We start from the raw sequence: 18,192 nt of genomic DNA on the forward strand, positions 1-18,192 counted from the left end.
CATTGTAGGATTTTTAATGAATTAATTGGTAAATTCCTCAGTAAAATAAGTATTTGGTCACCTACAAACAAGCAAGATTTCTGGCTTTCACAGACCTGTAACTTTTACTTTAAGAGGCTCCTCTGTCCTCCACTCGTTACCTGTATTAATGGCACCTGTTTGAACTCGTTATCAGTATAAAAGACACCTGTCCACAACCTCAAACAGTCACACTCCAAACTTCACTATGGCCGAGACCAAAGAGCTTTCAAAGGACACCAGAAACAAAATTGTAGACCTGCACCAGGCTGGGAAGACTGAATCTGCAATAGGTAAGCAGCTTGTTGTGCAGAAATCAACTGTGGGAGCAATTATTCGAAAATGGAAGACAGACAAGACCACTGATAATCTCCCTCGATCTTGGGCTCCACGCAAGATCTCACCCCGTGGGGTCAAACTGATCACAAGAACGGTGAGCAAACATCCCAGAACCACACGGGGGGACTTAGTGAATGACCTGCAGAGTGCTGGGACCAAAGTAACAAAGGCTACCATCAGAAACACACTACGCCGCCAGGGACTCAAATCCTCCAGTGCCAGACGTGTCCCCCTGCTTAAGCCAGTACATGTCCAGGCCCATCTGAAGTTTGCTACAGAGCATTTGGATGATCCAGAAGAGGATTGGGAGAATGTCATATGGTCAGATGAAACCAAAATAGAACTTTTTGGTAAAAACTCAACTTGTCGTGTTTGGAGGAGAAAGAAAGCTGAGTTGCATCCAAAGAACACCATACCTACTGTGAAGCATGGGGGTGGAAACATCATGCTTTGGGGATGTTTTTCTTCAAAGGGACCAGGACGACTGATCCGTGCATAGGAAAGAATGAATGGGGCCATGTTTCGTGAGATTTTGAGTGAAAATCTCCTTCCATCAGCAAGGGCATTGAAGATGAAACATGGCTGGGTCTTTCAGCATGACAATGATCCCAAACACACCGCCCGGGCAACGAAGGAGTGGCTTCATAAGAAGCATTTCAAGGTCCTGGAGTGGCCTAGCCAGTCTCCAGATCTCAACCCCATAGAAAATCTTTGGAGGGAGTTGAGAGTCCCTGTTGCCTAGCGACAGCCCCAAAACATCACTGCTTTAGAAGAGATCTGCATGGAGGAATGGGCCAAAATACCAGCAACAGTGTGTCAAAACCTTGTGAAGACTTACAGAAAACATTTGACCTCTGTCATTGCAAACAAAGGGTATATAACAAAGTATTGAGATGAACTTTTGTTATTGACCAAATACTTATTTTCCACCATAATTTGCAAATAAATTCTTTAAAAATCAGACAATGTGATTTTCTGGATTTTTTTTTTCTCATTCTGTCTCTCATAGTTGAGGTGAACCTATGATGAAAATAACAGGCCTCTCTCATCTTTTTAAGTGGGAGAACATGCACAATTGGTGGCTGACTAAATACTTTTTTGCCCCACTGTAACTTAAGGGGTTATGAATCATGTCATCAACTAACCCCTACAAGCTACTTTTTGGCATCCTCCTGGGTATTTAACTCAGTGGAAACCTTTTGTTCAGCTGAATGTACCAGCTCTACCTTTTCCCTAAATTCAAATTGGAAGTGCTCCCTTAAGCCCCCCGTTGACGGTCTTGAAGACTTAATGCTGGATGAGCGATCACAGTACACCAAATCATGTCAGAAACCTTGGCATGATTTGACTCAGCCCACAAATTTGAGACTGATAGGATAAACCTTGGGTAAAAAGTAGCTTTTTCCAGCTCAGTGTTGGGAAAAAAATGAAGTCCTTAGTCTATGACCTTGACTTTGCGAAAGTGATTCATGCTTTTGTATCATCCCATCTTGACTACTGCAATTTGCTTTACACAGTAGCAGGTTTCTCCTCTCACTCCTTGCTCCGGAACCATATTTCCTAGATATGTGCCTCCCTTCACTGGCTCAGTCACATTTAGACTTGATTTTAATATTTTGTTTGGTTTGAAAGTTGACCTGTGATCCCCGTTCTACTTCTAGGTCACTCACACAGGCTTGGCTGAGGGTGTCGTGCCTTTGCTGTCGCCACCCCAAAGCTGTGGAATAGGTCTTCCCGTCTACGTTACGTCTGCTCCCTCTATTGATATTAAAATCTTCTAAATCCAAATGAGGTCTTGTTTTCAGTGTTAATCGAGTTGTCGGTAATGTTTATGCTGTAAATAGTTTGTTTCAATGGTTCTAAACTTTACAGCACTGTTTTTTTTTTTTTTTAATGTTTTATAAACCAAATGGACTTGACTGTCATGGGTTAAAATCAAATAAGACGTCATCATCCGGCTAAATGCGAAATGAGCATTAATGAAATTTCATTTAATAAATCTTAAGTGTCACCATGCATTGATTTTGTAGTCAACCTTTATTGTATGACAGTATATCCACATATTCAAATAGCCACATACAGGCCCTCTTTAATTCCATGCAGTATTAATGTACGCTGGATCATTGCATTTAAAACATTGACTAAAAGAGACTGAACTTAATATCGCTTGGGAAATGTTTCCTGCTCAGTTACAGTTTGTGCTGCGGTAAACCAGTCCTGCCTGTTTCAAAGGAGTGGTGTTACCATGCTCTATCAGTATGAAAATGGGTTTTTGCATTTTCAATTCCAGGAGTGATCTTAAATTCATAATTTAATAAAGCAGTCTTCAAATTTGCTTGTGTATATCACAAATCCAGACTTCAATGATTAGTTTTGGGTGTACCATATTTGTGACCTCACTCAATGGATAAAATGTTGAATCATGCTTATTATAGAAAAGTTATTTTTACACAACAGTACATTTTTTTCCACTTCCTGCAACAGAAGGAAACAAATTGCTTCACTAAAACAACTTAGTTATATGTTTTTTTTTTGCCGGGGCCTTATTTCTCTAGTTGGGCCTACTCCGATGGGTAGAAAATCTCCCCAGCAACATGTGGGAGCGGGGCCTACCAAGCTGGGAGGGGTGACTCCCCTTCAGCGGAAATGGAAAGCAGGATGGCCTTGGGAGTATTCTCAAAAAGTGCTGCTCTGTTCTGAGCCTGTCCCTTCTTGACCCAGTGGCCATAGATCTTGAACGCACAAGCGTCGATGAGCTTGCGGATGGGCTTCACGGCATACGGGTCGCTCCTAATCACCTCTTTGGTAACGGGCTTGGCGCGGCGGTAGTTGAGGTAGATGCGCATTGTGGCGAGGACTGTCATGCAAATGACCTAGAAGTCAATGGAGGAAAAAAGCCAGTTTTAGGCTGCTTTAAAATAAATTAATTGTATTATTTATTAAAACAAAATAATTTTCAATTAAGTCTGTTAAAAAAAAAATCTCCCAGGCCCAGTCATCTTACCTTAAATCGCCTGTAAGGGCTAAATTGTCGTACTTCGGCCACAACATATTCTGAGAAGAAAGGATGATTGAGAGCATCAGTGGCTGTGTATCGCTGCTTTGGGTCCACCACCAGCATCCGTGTTATCTGAAGACATCAACATTCACTTTAAATATTTTGAAAACATATTCAGGTTTTTAATACCACGAACAGCAAGTTAATTTCAAAATTAAAAATGTCCTCAATCCAGCAAAAGAGACTATGAAACCATTCAAACCAAGCGTTTGGATAGTTCGGTCAGAGATAATGATTCGGTCAATAACAGCCTGTAAGGAAACACTCAGCAGACCTCCGCCACAGACCCATACAATATGTTCTGAAATCTGTCAAATGTGATTTTTGAGTGAATGTGTCGTGGGTGTTTTTTTTATGAATTTTTGTGTACATTCACATGCATATTGTCAGTCATCATTCAATGATGATTCCCTTTTCTGCCGGCATTTTATGAACGATGGAGTCCCTCAATGTGCCTACTATCTGCCTCCACATCTTCCTTCGTCATAATGGCAAGGATCTTCAACAACACACTATTTCTCCCAACCTAACAACTTTTATTTACTTAATATATTTATTCATTTTTATTTATTAGCTTTTATTGATTCATTGGCACCAATCAAGCCAGAAAAAAAAAAAAAAAATTCCGTTTCAGTGAGAATTTGTTCATTATGAATGAAACCGTCCAATGACCTTAAGAGATACTGTATACTGCACACTGAAGAACACAACCGTCACAGCAGAGATTACAGTACAGAGAGGGCCGTCGACACCTCACCAGGTCTTTGACGGTGTCCGAGCGATCATCCCATTCCGGTGAGGAGAAGTCGTAGTTCCCGGCCAGGATCATACGCAGCATCAGCATCTGCTTTCTGTGCCAGAAAGGAGGCGAGCCGGCCAGCAGCGTGTACATGATCACGCCCGAACTCCATCTGCGAGCCGGACACATCGACATGTCGTGGCGCGTCGTTTACCACGCGACCGCCGGGTGAAACCGCTTGCAAGGTGACATGTTTCAGTACCACAATCTACACGAGAAAAGCCATATCGAGGACATTTCAGCGTACGGTGCCCGGGAGAACTCACATGTCGATGGCCGTGTCGTAGCCCGCGTGGTTCGGGTTCATGGAGCACTCGATGATCTCGGGGGCCAGGTAACCGGGGGTCCCGCACACCTCTGGATTTAAGCCAGAGCAAAAACAGATCGAGGCTGAGAAGAGATATTGCGGGTGGATATCACGTTCTCATTGAGAGAACCATTCAAATTGAATTCAAATCTTCATACACCATGACGTGTTGGGGGAAGCGTTTGAAGCGACTGAATGGTTGTTTCGAAACTGCGTTGGCATTTATCGTTAAGACACACAGACGGGTTTGATGCTTCGCACTTTGAAGCACCAATCATTCGTGGCCCCCCCCGGAGCGAGTCGCCAAAAAGGGCCGACAACGCGCCATTCGAAACCAAACGACTATATGTATGACCTAAACACAGGAAAAGCCGTGGCGTCTGCACTGGTGCAGGTGTGAGGTGTGTGTGTGTGTGTGTGTGTGTGTGTGTGTGTGTGTGTGACGCCACCGACCGTTGAGCTTCTGTCCCGGCTCGATCTGGACAGAGAAACCAAAGTCGGTCAGTTTGATGTTCATCTCGTCGTCCAGCAGGATGTTCTCGGGCTTCAGGTCCCGGTGCACGATGTTCTGGGAGTGGAGGCACTGGACGACCTCCAGCAGAGCGCGCATGATCTTCCTGCAAGGGGAGAAAAAAAAAAACAAAACAAAAAAAAAACCCAACGACACACTTCAGTCCTCCGCCCGCCGCCGCCCGCGAAAAGCAACCCCGGCGGAGGGACTCTGACCTGGTTTCCTTCTCGCTCAGGGTGACCATTTCTGTGAGGTAGTCAAAAAGCTCACCCCTCTTCATCCTATGGGGAGGGGGGGGAAAAAGCAAACAATTCTGCAGCAGTCCACCGGTCTTCCCATCAATGTAAACCCATACGAGATATTCCTGAAGATTTTGAATTCCTGGTAGATCTAATGTGAACCACTCACAGGTCAAAAATCAGGAAGAAGAAGGCTTTGGACTCGTAGCAGTCCTTGAGCTGTACTGGAGGGAGAAGAGAGACCCGTGAGCCGCATCGCCCGTCCACCTTGGGCAGGCGTCATGTCAAAGGGCAAAACACACAACATGGGACTCGACGTCGGCGGAGACGTGGAACGGCGGAGGGCGAAGCCATGACCTCCTCATCGGGTCAAGGAGATACTTTATTGGTCTCAACGCCTGTATTTCACATGATTCACGAGACCGCTCTACTGCCGCAGAGTTCAGCCTCAGACCCCGATGGTTCTGTTCGAGTTGGATTTCAGACCTTCTACTTTCCCACCAGAGGGGCGGGGGGCGTTTCTTACTGATGTTGTCCTGTCCGCAGACCTTCTTGAGGATGTCGATCTCCTTCACCGTGGCCTCCCTGAGCTCCTCCATCTGCAGCGCCGTCATCTTGTCCGAGGGCGTGATGTCGATGACCTTCACGGCGTATTCCTGGCACGTCCGCTTGTCCACGCAGCGCCGCACCACGCTGCTCACGCCCCTGGGGGGAGCGGGGAGCGATGGACGTGACTATGGCGCGTTCGCGGGAGTGTGTGTGTGTGTGTGTGTGTGTGTGTGTGTGTGTGTGCGCAGGTGGACACAGCAACACAGGAGAAATACAAATTCACGTTTCCTTCTCGAGAACGACGGAAGAAGATTCCGCGTGGACGACAAATGGCGGTAAAAATGGAGATGACATCGACCGGATTGTTCATTTTATTACATCGAGAACTTTCATTCCCCGGTAGCGAAGTTCCTGACGGACTGATATTAAATAGATTTTTTTTCCTCCTCAGGCGACGAATGAAATGTTCTCACTATTGCTTTGAATTATAACATTCCCTATCTAAACTGGATAACATTTTGTCAAGTATAGTACTTTCTCGTCATCCTAGCGCCGAAGAATGTCGATGAGAATGTAATTTATTTGTAGTTATTAATGGCCTGCCATGCCAGGGTCACCAACTATTCATTTTTCGGGGGGCTCTGTGGGGCCACGTGTGGAACACTGTCACGGCAACAGGAAAGTTTCCCACGTGCCCCGTGACCCGCGGGTGGTAATTAAGAGATCCAAATGAGGTAATGTCATCAAGCCGGCGGCGAGACGCTCACGGGACGCCCCGAACACTGAGCCTTTGTCCAAAACAAAGGGAATTGGTTCAGTGCCGCTTCCCCCAAACACGGCAACCCAAGGGTTACATAACAGCACCGCAACGCTGATGACGAAGCGCCTGTCCCACTCCATTTTGCCTGACAATTCTCAGAAACGTTCACCGACCAGAATGTGTTTGTTGCATGCTTTATCTCCTGATGTATATAGACAAGTTTTTATTTTAACTACAGTGCCTTATTGTGAATGACATTAACACACATTAAGTATATAGCACTGGAGTTGGCAGAAGTTCCCCATTATTAAAAGAAAAAAAAAAACAAAGAGAACAGGTGTGTCTTCAAATTACACTCAATACATTAAGCCCTTTGTTTGAGTACGTCCCAAACTATGTTTATTGTGGTGGGTTTATTCATTTTATTTTGTATATTACCTTCCCAGAATGTCCTTGGGCTCATATTTGTCGTAGAACTCCTGGGCTCCCACCCAGTCGGGGATCTCCTCCTCTTTGGTCATGTTTGTTCAACAGGAACAGATCGCTCTACTGCATAACACAAAACACACAAAAAAATAAATAAATAATTAAATAAATATATAAATATATATAAAAAAATGTTTTTTTAAATGTTGAAAGCATACAAAGATATATTACTACAATTATTTTTGCGGGGTGGGTACACCGATCACCACACACCGATCAGCCACAACATTAAAACCACCATTAATTACCACTAATATTGTGTAGGGGCCAAAACAGCCCCGACCCGTGGAGGCATGGACTCCACAAGACCTCTGAAGGTGTCCTGTGGTATCTGGCACCAAGACGTTAGCAGCAGATCCTCTAAGTCCTGGAAGTTGCGAGGTGGGGCCGCCGTGGATCGGGCTTGTTGTTCCAGCACATCCCACAGATGCTCGATGGGATCGGACCCTAACCCCGACCATCCACATGATGTAGAAGAAAACATGATTCATCAGACCAGGACACCTTCTTCCATTGCTCCATGGTCCAGTTCTGACGCTCACGTGTCCATTGTGGGAGCTTTGAGCGGTGGACAGGGGTCAACATGGGCACTCTGACCGGTCTGCAGCTACACAGCCCCACACACAGCAAGCTGTGATGCACTGTGTGTTCTGACACCTTTCTATCATAGCAGCATCAACTTTTTAAGCAATTTGTGCTACAGTAGCTCTGCTGTGGGATCAGACCAGACGGGCTGGACTTCACTCCCCACGAGCATCAATGAGCCTTGGGGCGCCCATGAGCCTGTCCCGTTCACCGGTCGTCCTTCCTTGGAGCACTTTTGGTAGGTACTAACCACTGCATACCGAGAACACCCCACATGACCTGCTGTTTTGGAGATGCTCTGACCCAGGCGTCTAGCCATCACAATTTGGCCCTTGTCATGGTGGCTCAGATCCTTACGCTTGACCATTTTTCCTGCTTCCAACACATCAACTTCAAGAACTGACTGTTCACTGGCTGCCTAATATATCCCAGCCCTTGACAGGTGCCATTGGAACCAGATGATCCATGTTATTCACTTCACCTTCAGTGGTTCTAATGTTGTGTTGATCGGTGTAATTCTGGATTGACATAGATTTGACTTTATAGATTGCAACGCCCTAGCCATTATGCAGCACTCGGCCGACGTCATCTAACAGCAGCTGTGTCAGATGACATCAGCAGAATGCCCATGGGCCAGTGGGGGGGAACAAACCATGGGCCTAGACAACAGGGAAGCAGCAGCAGGCTATTTTTGAATGAATGGAAGATAAAGTAAATAAATATTCTGTTATGATAAATACATTTCCAGTGTTTTTGTTGTTGTTGTTGTTGTTGTTAGAGTTGATCACCTGTCATTAGCATTGGAAAGAAAATGGACATGATTAACAAAAAAGTTATTTTTATGGCTTCAGATTTGAAATGACCCATTTCTATATATAATACACACACACACACACACACACACACACACACACACACACACACACACACACACACACAGCCTCTGTCGTTTGGAGGAGGGCGGTTTGATGGTTGAGGATGAATTAACCTCTTGGAATCATGTTGAACTGTTGCTGGTACAAATGTTTCCTCCGCTTCCAGGGAATGGAAATCGAACGCGAGACATGTATTTTTTTGTTGTTGTTGTTGTTGTTTTCTTTTTTAATTTTAATTATCTCCACCTACCACGGACGGACTAAGGGTGGACTTCTTCGGTCGCAGCTGACCGAAAGGCGACACGTTCTTACACTTGCGTTCGGCGCCTGCTTCCAACGCGACTTTTGAGTCCACGCGAACGCAGCGTTTTGGACCGCGCGTGGTTCGTGCCGGCGTGAACGAAAAAAACAAAAAAACAAACAAAAAAAAAAAAAAAAACCCCGCGCGGTTCACCCGACGCGACAGTTTGGAGTCAAATGCACTTCCAATGCACTCCCGTCCCGTCCCGTCCCCCCCCCTCGATCTCCCTCAAACTGCGACGAAAACAACAACACTCACCCGGGGGGTACCGCGGCCGGTGGGTCCGACGACACGCACGCTAGTCCTGAGACGTGGTCTCTGCTCGGCCGCCGCGACACGCACTCGGCTTGCGCTCAGCTCCCACTGCAAAGGGCGCGCAGAGCTCCGGTGTCAGGCGCCAAAAATAAGTTGTGGCCTCGTCCATTTAATAGGACACTGCCGGAGCTCTCCATTCTTACTAGTGCTAGACAGGTTGTGCTCGCGTATCCTGAGATGTCCCTGGGCTAGATTGACACAACAGGTGTTGCGCCGTGGGTGTGGACGCCATTTAAAGTGGTCATCTGTGAGTTTTGTTAAAATAAAGTAAAAATTAAAAAAAATCCCGCCTCATTCGATTTATTTAAGTATGAGACATTTGAGTTGTGCGCGTACTCGCGTTTCCAGTGTTGGTGGCGGGGTCCATCTTTCCGGGCGAGAATGCAATAAAAATAAATAAATAATAATAAAATCGGGCATGGGCAAGAAATGAAGTCAGCCGTGATGATTTTTTAATAAAGTGTCGATATGGATGAACATCCACAAAAAACAACAACCCAGCAGCCTTGGATGGAAAACACATTAAAATTCCCCACCTCAAAGAAGAGGTCAAAATTCTTTCGGGGAAGGAATTTGATTGCCCTGGAGCAAAGACGATGATCCTGGAATTTGTAGTGCATCGGCGACCTTGCGGATTACCACTTCAAAGAAACACTGAATTTTAACTTGTGCCAGCGTTGGAGTAGAAAAAACGACACATGCATGCAATAGCAAGACACATTTTTTATAGGTGAAGTGTTTTAGGGTCAAGGTGCTTTATTAAAACCCAACAAGCAAGTTCCAATTTCACACATGTTTCTGAGAGATGGGTTGTTTAAGTGCTTAACATAACTTACCTATCTCACGTAATATGTTTCAATGTAATGGTTCAACTGATTCTAATAGTAGATTACGATCGATCACACCATGGCAAAGTCATTTAAAACTATAACACGCCACAAATCAAGATTTATAAACATTATTTATAAGACTATGATTACACATCCTGCAGCACACCCCTGAGAAAAATGCATACGACTGGTTTAATGGCCGTCAATTTTTATCAACTGTTGACATGAAGCATGTTTATTGAGCCATAAACATCCAGTTTGGGTGCATATCTCGGTGTGTGTGTTCAGCGTCTTCCCCCCTCCGGTCTCAGGACATTCCTGTGGAGAGGAAACAGTTTCATTAGAGGACTCTTACCCCGGGTAGCGTTATGAAATATTATGGCACAAGAATCCGATGATGGATTGTTCGTTTTCCTTGTTCTTCAAGTCCAAATACAAATTAATCTGCTGCAACTCCATGATTAAATGCCCATGTGGGAATCCCGCCTACCCTCGCCTCAATACAAAAAAACGACATAAAACAGAAAATGAAAAGTAGAAGAAAATAATACAACATAATGACTAGATATTTAAAAATCGGCTTTAAAGTAGAATTTATTCACCAAAACTCTGAAACTGTGTATTTTTATTAGATCCCCCATCAGCATTGCATTCAAGTGTGTGTGCCGAAACAGGATCTCACAAAGGGACTGCCAGCTGGCATCTTAGTCCTATGTAACCCTTACCCGCTCAAAAGGCCAGACAGGTTTACGATGATACACCCACACCGTGGACTCACACACGTTACTTACCGTTAGCAAACTTGCACTGTTTGAGAACCTCACTGAAGCCTTCGCATAATTTGAGGTCGTTCTGGTTCTGGGCACACTCGATGAACTGCCTGAGCTCGTAAGAGCAAGCTTGCTGCTGCGGCGCCACCTCCTGCTGGTACATGGACTGAGGCTGGGCCTGGTACGGCTCCTGGAGAACACAAGGAAACTCGTATATGATCATTTCCATATATAAACAGCATAGAAATCTAACCTAATTCTGCATTACGCCACTATCAAAATGTTCAAGGACTGTTGAACTGGCAGCAATGCCATGATTTTATGATGGAATTCTTTCACAACTTGTTTTTTTTGTCGGCAGCTTTACAGGTGTCCCATTTAAAGTGTGTCCTATTGTAATCTTTGCAAACCTCGCCATCCTTATGTAATTCGCAAAGGTGGACATTCAAGGTTCAGAAAGCCAAAGTTCTCCCAGTTGTAACTTGTCAACCAACTGAATTTGCAAATTTAGACAACCCAGGCGTACATCTAATTAGTGGAATGATCTGGCTCAGTGCATGAGTGGAGAACAAACAAAGTCAACTTCCACTTCCCAACTTGGAATTCTCCACCTCTTTGAGTTGACAGTGGTATTTTTTAACTTAAGCCTTATTGTTTGACCATTAACAGTCTGAGTGACTTTTTTTTTTTAAATTCATCGCGTATTTAGAGAATCGCTTTAGCGTTTTTATCCAGACGGACAGACAGACACACGGACACAGACACACAAATCTAATAACAGCTCTGTGTGTCCTGAGGCTGTTCTAATCCCATTACGTGGCTTGATTCATTTACCTGATAAGTGACATCGGGCTTGGCAGCCTCTGATTGTCCTCCACCAAATCCGCCGGTCATGGCGTGGCCGATGGTGTGTCCTACGGCAGAGCCCACTGCCACCCCAGCGGCGGTGGTGGCCATCTGGGCGAACATGCCAGGCTGCCTGGGTGCTGCCGCCGGAGCCGCCATGGCACTTGGGGGAGCTTGGGTTGGAACTGGGGCATATGAGGGTGGAGGTGCTGCCCTGGCCATAGGTCGTGGTGGGGCCCGGCTGAAAAATGACAAAAAAAAGTTCAATTAGTACATTTCAACATAAGCCGCTTTCCAAAGACATCAACTTTTTTATGAATCATTTGTGTTTTGCATTTTATTGGAACTTGTGCCAAGTGAACCATATTTAAATTAATTACATATTGCTTATAACAAAAAGCTTTTTACATAAATGTGAATATATACAAAAAACTTCATTTTTAATCATGGTTTTAATCATACTGATTTTTCAAAAAGTATTTAGAGTTCTACTAACAAAAGACTATGAAACTGATTAACATTTTTTAAAAGTGTAAATTATTTATATATATTTAAATAAATAATACTGTATGCTGAGCTGTTCCGTTTGTGTATTGTTATGTGTTCTTATAGTAACAATAACTTCAAGATTTTCCAAGTAGCTTATATGATGCAATGTTTGGAGCCATAATCTTTAGATTCCTCAATGGCAATGGTCCACAACCCAGTTTAGGCTTAATAGCAAAATGACCTTCAGATTTAAGGAACTTTAGCGGTAGTTAAACATTTTATATTCATATTTGAATGACAATGACAAACATCTTCACTTAGTCATTACCTTGTGGTGTCACTTTTTTTTGTTAGACTCTTCCATATTAAATATATTTGTTTGAACCTGAACAAACAATTATGCCAAACCATTGTATTAAGGATTTCATGGTGAAAAATATAATACATTTTATTTTATTGTAATATTTATTTACTCTCTGAATTGGACATTTGTATACTATTAACACACCGCCAAGCTCCTACGATGAATGAAAGAAAATAAAATGAGCATACGCTGTGGAGAGTTTCTGTGCGGTCTTCGTGTCTATTTATTTGATTCCAACGATCACGGATACGGACACAAAATGAGCTTCGTGTCATTGACCGCTATACGAGCATCTACCAAGACGAAAACAAAGAATCATCTAAACCCCAGAGCAGCAGCAGCGGCGGCGGCGGCGGCGGCGGTGGCTCATCTGTTTTAACGACATGACACTAAAAGACAGGAGGGCTGTGACCAGACAACTGGAAATAACCGACGACGTCCACAACGCGTTAGCCGCCGCTTGTTTAGCTAGCAAGGCTCGGTAAGGATATACTTCCCGTCAAATCAAAGAAGCTCGTCGTGCTACCTGGCCGGAGGAGACATCCTGGATGTCCGGCTTCTGCTTCCTCTCGGCATCGTTGACTTTGAAAAGACAAACTCAACGGATAATTCACTGATGTTGTAGAGAGCAGCGGCCGACAAATGCTCCGCGAAGTACGACAGTCGTGGTTGACCTTCCGTTAATCCGGAACTTGCTGTGTGTTACATCATTTATTTTCCGGGGAACTTCCGGTACGGGACCTTGAAGGCGGTACAGCGCCATGTGCGCACTGCGCAGGTGCAAGGGCGAGGGCAGGTCGTGTCACTACGTTTTTCTTTCACGGCACGCCAACCCGACACAGAACATGGAGGGTGAATATTCGTAGTCGTCATTTTCTTGATGGCCAGTATAATCAACACGTTGTTTAGGACGCAGGGCTCTGCTGACGTCACAACGCCCACGCGTTATGTCATGGTCCATATTCTGAATATCATTAGGTGTTATGCAAGCTCATGTCCTGATGAGTATATGTACAGGGGAAAACTGTACCATCGCATCTTACAGATCCCGCAAATCCACTGCCACGGTTACCACAAAAAAAAAAAAAAAAAATTTGACTTAAGACTTAATTTCTCCCTTTCACGGCTCACGTCTCTTATCGTTCAATCGGGTGTAGTGAAGGCGGAATGGGACTTCTGACCATTTATCCCTACACTCACCACAGCAGCAAGTTCTGAGCTCTGCAAACGACAATAGAAGAATCAATAAACGAAAAATAAGAGTGCAAATCTTTATTGGAGGCCAGAATAAAGTCATCTTTAGATGTACATAGTAAATACATTTTTACTTAAAAAAAATAAACCCTCTATCAGAAATATACAATTTTCTGTTTCCAACTAAAACGTTAAACATTTCTGGCTTGCAAACGCGAATGGAGCAATCTCATAATTGCGTAAACAAATCATAAAATTAATTTCCATGGCACAAGTAAATATGGCCTTCGTTAGGTCTTCTAACTGGCTTGGTCAGTGACATAATACAGCTACAGAGAATGTCTCATTACTCGCTCTTCCCTTTCTTCTTTTTTTCGGAGAACTTGCGTCGTGGCTGGTGGCGTGCCCCCCCTCGGCCAGGTCCTTTTTCTCTTCGACCTGTCCAGGACGGCATCGGAGGCTCAATCTCCCCGGGACGCCCCCCTCTGTCTGGGACACTGCCCATCAGTACCTGGCGACGGAAAGTGACAAGTAGAACACCAAAAAAGAATGACAAACCACACAGATCAGTGGTTGAAGCATGGGGACCCAAAGAAAGAGCATGGAGAGCGTGCAGACGCGTACAAATTCTTCCCCTGTTAAAAAAAATGAACCACCAAAAAAAAAACCCACTGCCGTGATGCTCAGGTCAATCGTTTCTGTTTGATCACAAAGAAAGTTTTCGCAAAATCACCACAGCAAAAAAAAAACAACAACTAAAACTTTTCAATTTATTGCAAAAGGCGTGACTCATCTGGTTCTAAAAGATCACCTTTCATAGTGGCACATATTGTGGTGTTAGAATGTACGTTTTTAACATGCGAATGACATTTGGATTAATCATTTTCTTTAAAGAAAGACTAAGTGAGTAGAAGAGTTAAAATGTGAAGGCAAAGGGCCACATGCAGACAAGAGGATGCTGTTGATTTCTCTGTGAAATGTGGGTTTGTGAAGCCCTTTGAGACTGTATTTTGACTAAGGGCAATATAAATAAACTTGTCATGCAAGCGAGTAGTAGTAATAATAACAACAACAACAACAACAGTCTCTATGTATACCTTGTAGACTGCAGTGCTGGGTCCAGCCCTGAGGGGCCAGATGCAGGACTGATCCTTCCTTGCAGCGAGCAGAAGAGACAGGGACACTTGGGAGGAGGAGAGAGCGAGGGATGACAGTGGAGCCACTGTGGCAAGTGCTTTATTGCAAACCTGTCGAAGAATTACAACCCGTGATGACCCAAAAATGGTTCAATGTGAAATAGTAGCAATAGAAAATCTGTTTCCTGAATAGAAAAGTCGAAAGAAAACCTCCTGGTTTAGAGAAGCATTACATTATTATGAAACCGGGCAAGAGTAAAATAGTTTTCACCAAATTGATAAATGTAGGGAAAGACATCCATCAGCAACAGTGGAAATGTAAACATTCTAAATGACACATGTTGAAGTCACCTTCAACATACATACCTCTTCTTTATCTCCCCACGCAAAAGCTTTCAGAGTGACCTCAAAGCGTTTAATTATCATTTGTTGTCGACACTGGTAGTCTTCTAACAAAATGTTATTTATCTTCTCAACGGCCCTCTGAGAGATAAAGGAGAGAATGGTCAGTGTTACAAGCTGAATACGTTGAATGACCGACCAATGGCGGCACTCTCTGTCAACGTACCCACTGCTTTGAGCTGAGACTGGTATTCAGAAGCGGCTCCATCATCGTGTCACCACTGCCTGGCAACGTGGCAAGCCTCGCCTCCACCTGCGGCAAATCGTTATCAAGCCCCAAGTCATCGAATCTTCATCGAATAGAATCGCAACCCATCCCTCTCACCTCATTTAACACGTCCGAAAACTGAGACACGGCCTCCATGTCGAGGGCTCGAAGCAGCAAGGCGAATTCTGCCAGCGTCTCTTCTCTTCTTGTGCTTGCGTCGGAAACCTCGTCGTCCTCCACCTGCTGACGGCGCTCCGCTTCGTCGTCGCAGGGATCTCCCGCCCTTTGGCCCCGTTCGGTGCTGGTCTCACCCCTGTCGGCCGTATCATCGGGATGCAGTTCCCGGTACTGCAGCATGCGGGCTGCTTGCAATTCTGACACGAGGAACTCTGGGGGGGGGGGAAGAAAGGCTTTAGAGAAATACCATTTATATGTCGGCGTAGGGTTTAAATCAAGTACAGCGAGGGAAATTAAACCATTAACATAGTCCCAACATATCAATACATAGTCCTCTACAAGAGCGTTGAACCCGACTGGTATGGTCTCTCACCAACGACCTGGTTGAGGAGGGTGGAGTCCAGGGCGTCCGAGGCCAGCATCATGAGGGGACAGTGCATAGTCGCCAATAACCTTCGCAGTTCTCCCACCAGCACAATGTCGCTTTTCCCGTCTGAAGCCAGGAAAAAAAACAAAAACGTTTACATTTTCTCTCCGGCGAACATCCAGCAAACTTGTGTCGTGCGCTGAAAGGGAAACCATAAGGCACAGATGCCACGACCGTCACCTCGTAGCTCCGGACAGGTGGCCCACAGCTCTGACACCAACCACGTCAGCAGCGGACAGGGGAGCTCGTCACACCTACAGTATCTGACGCAGGCGCTGCTTGGGTACCTGGGGAGGGGATGAGATGGGCGGGCAGTGTCAACGTTGTTCCTTTGGAGGACTTCCTAAAAGTGTCTGCCGGTTCACCTCGTCACCGACAACATTGGTGGAAACATAAACAACTTGAAGTGGAAATCCCTGAGATCGTCTGCGTTGGGCGGATTACCCTACAAGTCTCAGAGGTCCATTCCGAACTGCAATGATTTGGGTTTTTGTTTTTTTTCCTCTCTCTCTCTCAACATTCGGGGTTTACCCTTGTCTTTTTCTTTGTCACTTGGCATGGTGGATATACAGTTACATCTCGTAAAATTTGAATATCATGAAAAAGTTCAACTATTTTTTTTCACTCATCTCAGAAAGTGAAACCCATATATATTATATAGATTCATGACACATTGAGCGAAATATTTCAAGTCTTATTTCTTGAAATTTTGATGATTGTGGCTATAGATAATAAAACCCCCAAATTCAGTGTCTCAGAAAATTAGAACACTGTGGAAAAAGTACAATATTGGAAAGCCGTGGTGTCACACCCTAATCGGCGAATTACCTCAAGACACCTGAAAATGTTTCCTGAGCCTCTGAACGGTCTCTCGGTCTGGGCCAGTAGGCTACACAGTCATGGGGAAGACTGCTGACTTGAGAGGTGTCCAGAAGACAGTCACTGACACTCCCCGTGTAATGAATCTATATAATACACGGGTTTCACTTTCTGTGATGAGTGACAAAAAATACTGAACTTTTTCCACGATCTTCTAATTTTATGAGATGTACCTGTGTATTATCATCCGAGGGTGGCGTGTGTGTTTTTTTTTTTAATTATTTTTTATTTCGTGAATATTCGTCAATGTTGACAGTGTGCTGACCGCAACTACGGTGGTAGCTATGCTGCTTTATCAAGTTCAGCGCGGCTGCCTTTCACTCTCTTGCCCGCGCACGGTCTTCGCACCGTGCCGGGAAAGACGGACCCCGCCACCAGCGACGGACACAACATATACAGGAATCACACGCATAACGCGAACACCTTGAACGGCCGTTTCTCAGGAAGTGTCAGTGTTGCTGTTGTTGTTTTCACGTATGAAATATGGAGGATTAAATAAGTTATTTAAAAATATATATATATATATGTTCTCACGGATTAAACCTTTAAACATCACAGGCTCCGCACAAGTCCTGCGACATTACGCACCTGAGAGTCGCGATTGCAGAAAGTGTCCCTCTGGCCCGCTCCATGTCGGACGTCGTGCTGCGGGTGGCGGCCTCCATCTGTCAGACGCGCGTCCGCAACTTGTTTACAAACTCTTCTTCTTCTTCTTCTTCTTCTTCTTCTTCTTCTTCCACCGTTTTAATGGCGGTCGCCGCACTCCCTGGTCTTTGCATTACCGCCGCCCACGTGACTGGTCTGGGCCGGACAGGAGTCGATTTTTGCAGGAAAATGTTAAATAGAAAATGTATGAAATGTGGTCAAATAATAACGATAATTAAAGAAATATATGAATACGTAATTACAATATTGATTTGTTTACAAAACGACTTGTGAAATACATATTGAGTCGTTTTTTTTTTTTTTTTTCCATTGCCCTTGTGGACAGCACATCAGGATAATAACAGAAAATAAACCAGATTGAATAAAAAAAAAAGTTTTAAATGCATCACACAGACAGGAATTAGTAAAGAAAGTAGATCAACTGGTTACTAATCAGTTCAGATTTGAACACTGCACCCCTTGCAAAATACGCAGCATACTGTGTATATTAATATTGCTACTACCTGTTAAACACTCAACATGCACAGTTACATACATACATACAGACATACATACAGACATACATACATACATACATTCATACATACAGACATACATACATACATACAAACATACATACATACATACATACTAACATACATACGTACTGTACATACATACTA

At 44.4% G+C, this 18,192-nt stretch overlaps 3 protein-coding genes and 1 long non-coding RNA gene across 4 annotated transcripts in view; 1 reads left to right on the plus strand and 3 right to left on the minus strand.

Moving 5' to 3' along the window:
- The window catches only part of LOC307234602, a 4,230-nt gene extending 1,735 nt beyond the window's left edge, over positions 1-2,495 (plus strand). Inside the window, exon 5 of the long non-coding RNA XR_013844310.1 lies at positions 2,019-2,495. This is a non-coding gene — a long non-coding RNA (uncharacterized lncRNA). The remainder of the gene's footprint in view (positions 1-2,018) is intronic.
- Positions 2,496-2,652: 157 nt separating this feature from the next.
- LOC307234601 (phosphorylase b kinase gamma catalytic chain, skeletal muscle/heart isoform-like) lies at positions 2,653-9,250 on the minus strand. Its single transcript, XM_080006415.1, has 10 exons — positions 9,086-9,250; positions 7,019-7,129; positions 5,798-5,976; positions 5,441-5,495; positions 5,248-5,313; positions 4,975-5,138; positions 4,481-4,571; positions 4,173-4,326; positions 3,362-3,487; positions 2,653-3,230 (listed from the first exon to the last, which is right to left on the minus strand). The coding sequence occupies exons 2-10, from the start codon at positions 7,099-7,101 to the stop codon at positions 2,967-2,969; spliced, it is 1,182 nt and encodes a 393-aa protein (XP_079862541.1). The 5' UTR covers positions 7,102-7,129; positions 9,086-9,250; the 3' UTR covers positions 2,653-2,966.
- A 625-nt stretch (positions 9,251-9,875) lies between these two features.
- On the minus strand, positions 9,876-13,143 carry chchd2 (coiled-coil-helix-coiled-coil-helix domain containing 2). The gene is made up of 4 exons (XM_080006959.1): positions 12,968-13,143; positions 11,577-11,829; positions 10,764-10,932; positions 9,876-10,290 (listed from the first exon to the last, which is right to left on the minus strand). Exons 1-4 carry the CDS (start codon positions 13,015-13,017, stop codon positions 10,280-10,282), a joined length of 483 nt encoding a protein of 160 aa, XP_079863085.1. The 5' UTR covers positions 13,018-13,143; the 3' UTR covers positions 9,876-10,279.
- Positions 13,144-13,698: 555 nt separating this feature from the next.
- LOC307234653 (protein FAM98A) lies at positions 13,699-17,591 on the minus strand. Its single transcript, XM_080006488.1, has 8 exons — positions 17,453-17,591; positions 16,166-16,272; positions 15,932-16,051; positions 15,499-15,770; positions 15,340-15,426; positions 15,138-15,254; positions 14,733-14,882; positions 13,699-14,146 (listed from the first exon to the last, which is right to left on the minus strand). The coding sequence occupies exons 1-8, from the start codon at positions 17,527-17,529 to the stop codon at positions 13,982-13,984; spliced, it is 1,095 nt and encodes a 364-aa protein (XP_079862614.1). The 5' UTR covers positions 17,530-17,591; the 3' UTR covers positions 13,699-13,981.
- Positions 17,592-18,192: the final 601 nt, after the last annotated feature.

This window comes from Zeus faber (genome assembly GCF_960531495.2).
Source record: "Zeus faber genome assembly, chromosome: 9".
NCBI classification, from domain to species: Eukaryota; Metazoa; Chordata; class Actinopteri; order Zeiformes; family Zeidae; genus Zeus; species Zeus faber.

Coding starts and splice junctions, on each gene's coding strand:
- LOC307234601 (XM_080006415.1), bottom strand. CDS start 7,101: ATGACCAAAGAGGAGGAGATCCCCGACTGGGTGGGAGCCCAGGAGTTC. Junction 5,977..7,018: donor CCCAAGGACATTCTGGGAAG/GTAATATACAAA, acceptor CGCTCCCCCCAG/GGGCGTGAGCAGCGTGGTGC. Junction 3,488..4,172: donor CGGACACCGTCAAAGACCTG/GTGAGGTGTCGA, acceptor TGATGTCTTCAG/ATAACACGGATGCTGGTGGT.
- chchd2 (XM_080006959.1), bottom strand. CDS start 13,017: ATGCCGAGAGGAAGCAGAAGCCGGACATCCAGGATGTCTCCTCCGGCC. Junction 11,830..12,967: donor AGGATGTCTCCTCCGGCCAG/GTAGCACGACGA, acceptor GTCATTTTTCAG/CCGGGCCCCACCACGACCTA. Junction 10,933..11,576: donor AGCCCGATGTCACTTATCAG/GTAAATGAATCA, acceptor TGTGTTCTCCAG/GAGCCGTACCAGGCCCAGCC.
- LOC307234653 (XM_080006488.1), bottom strand. CDS start 17,529: ATGGAGGCCGCCACCCGCAGCACGACGTCCGACATGGAGCGGGCCAGA. Junction 16,052..16,165: donor CACCTGTCCGGAGCTACGAG/GTGACGGTCGTG, acceptor TCCTGGCTTCAG/ACGGGAAAAGCGACATTGTG. Junction 15,427..15,498: donor TTTCGGACGTGTTAAATGAG/GTGAGAGGGATG, acceptor GATTTGCCGCAG/GTGGAGGCGAGGCTTGCCAC.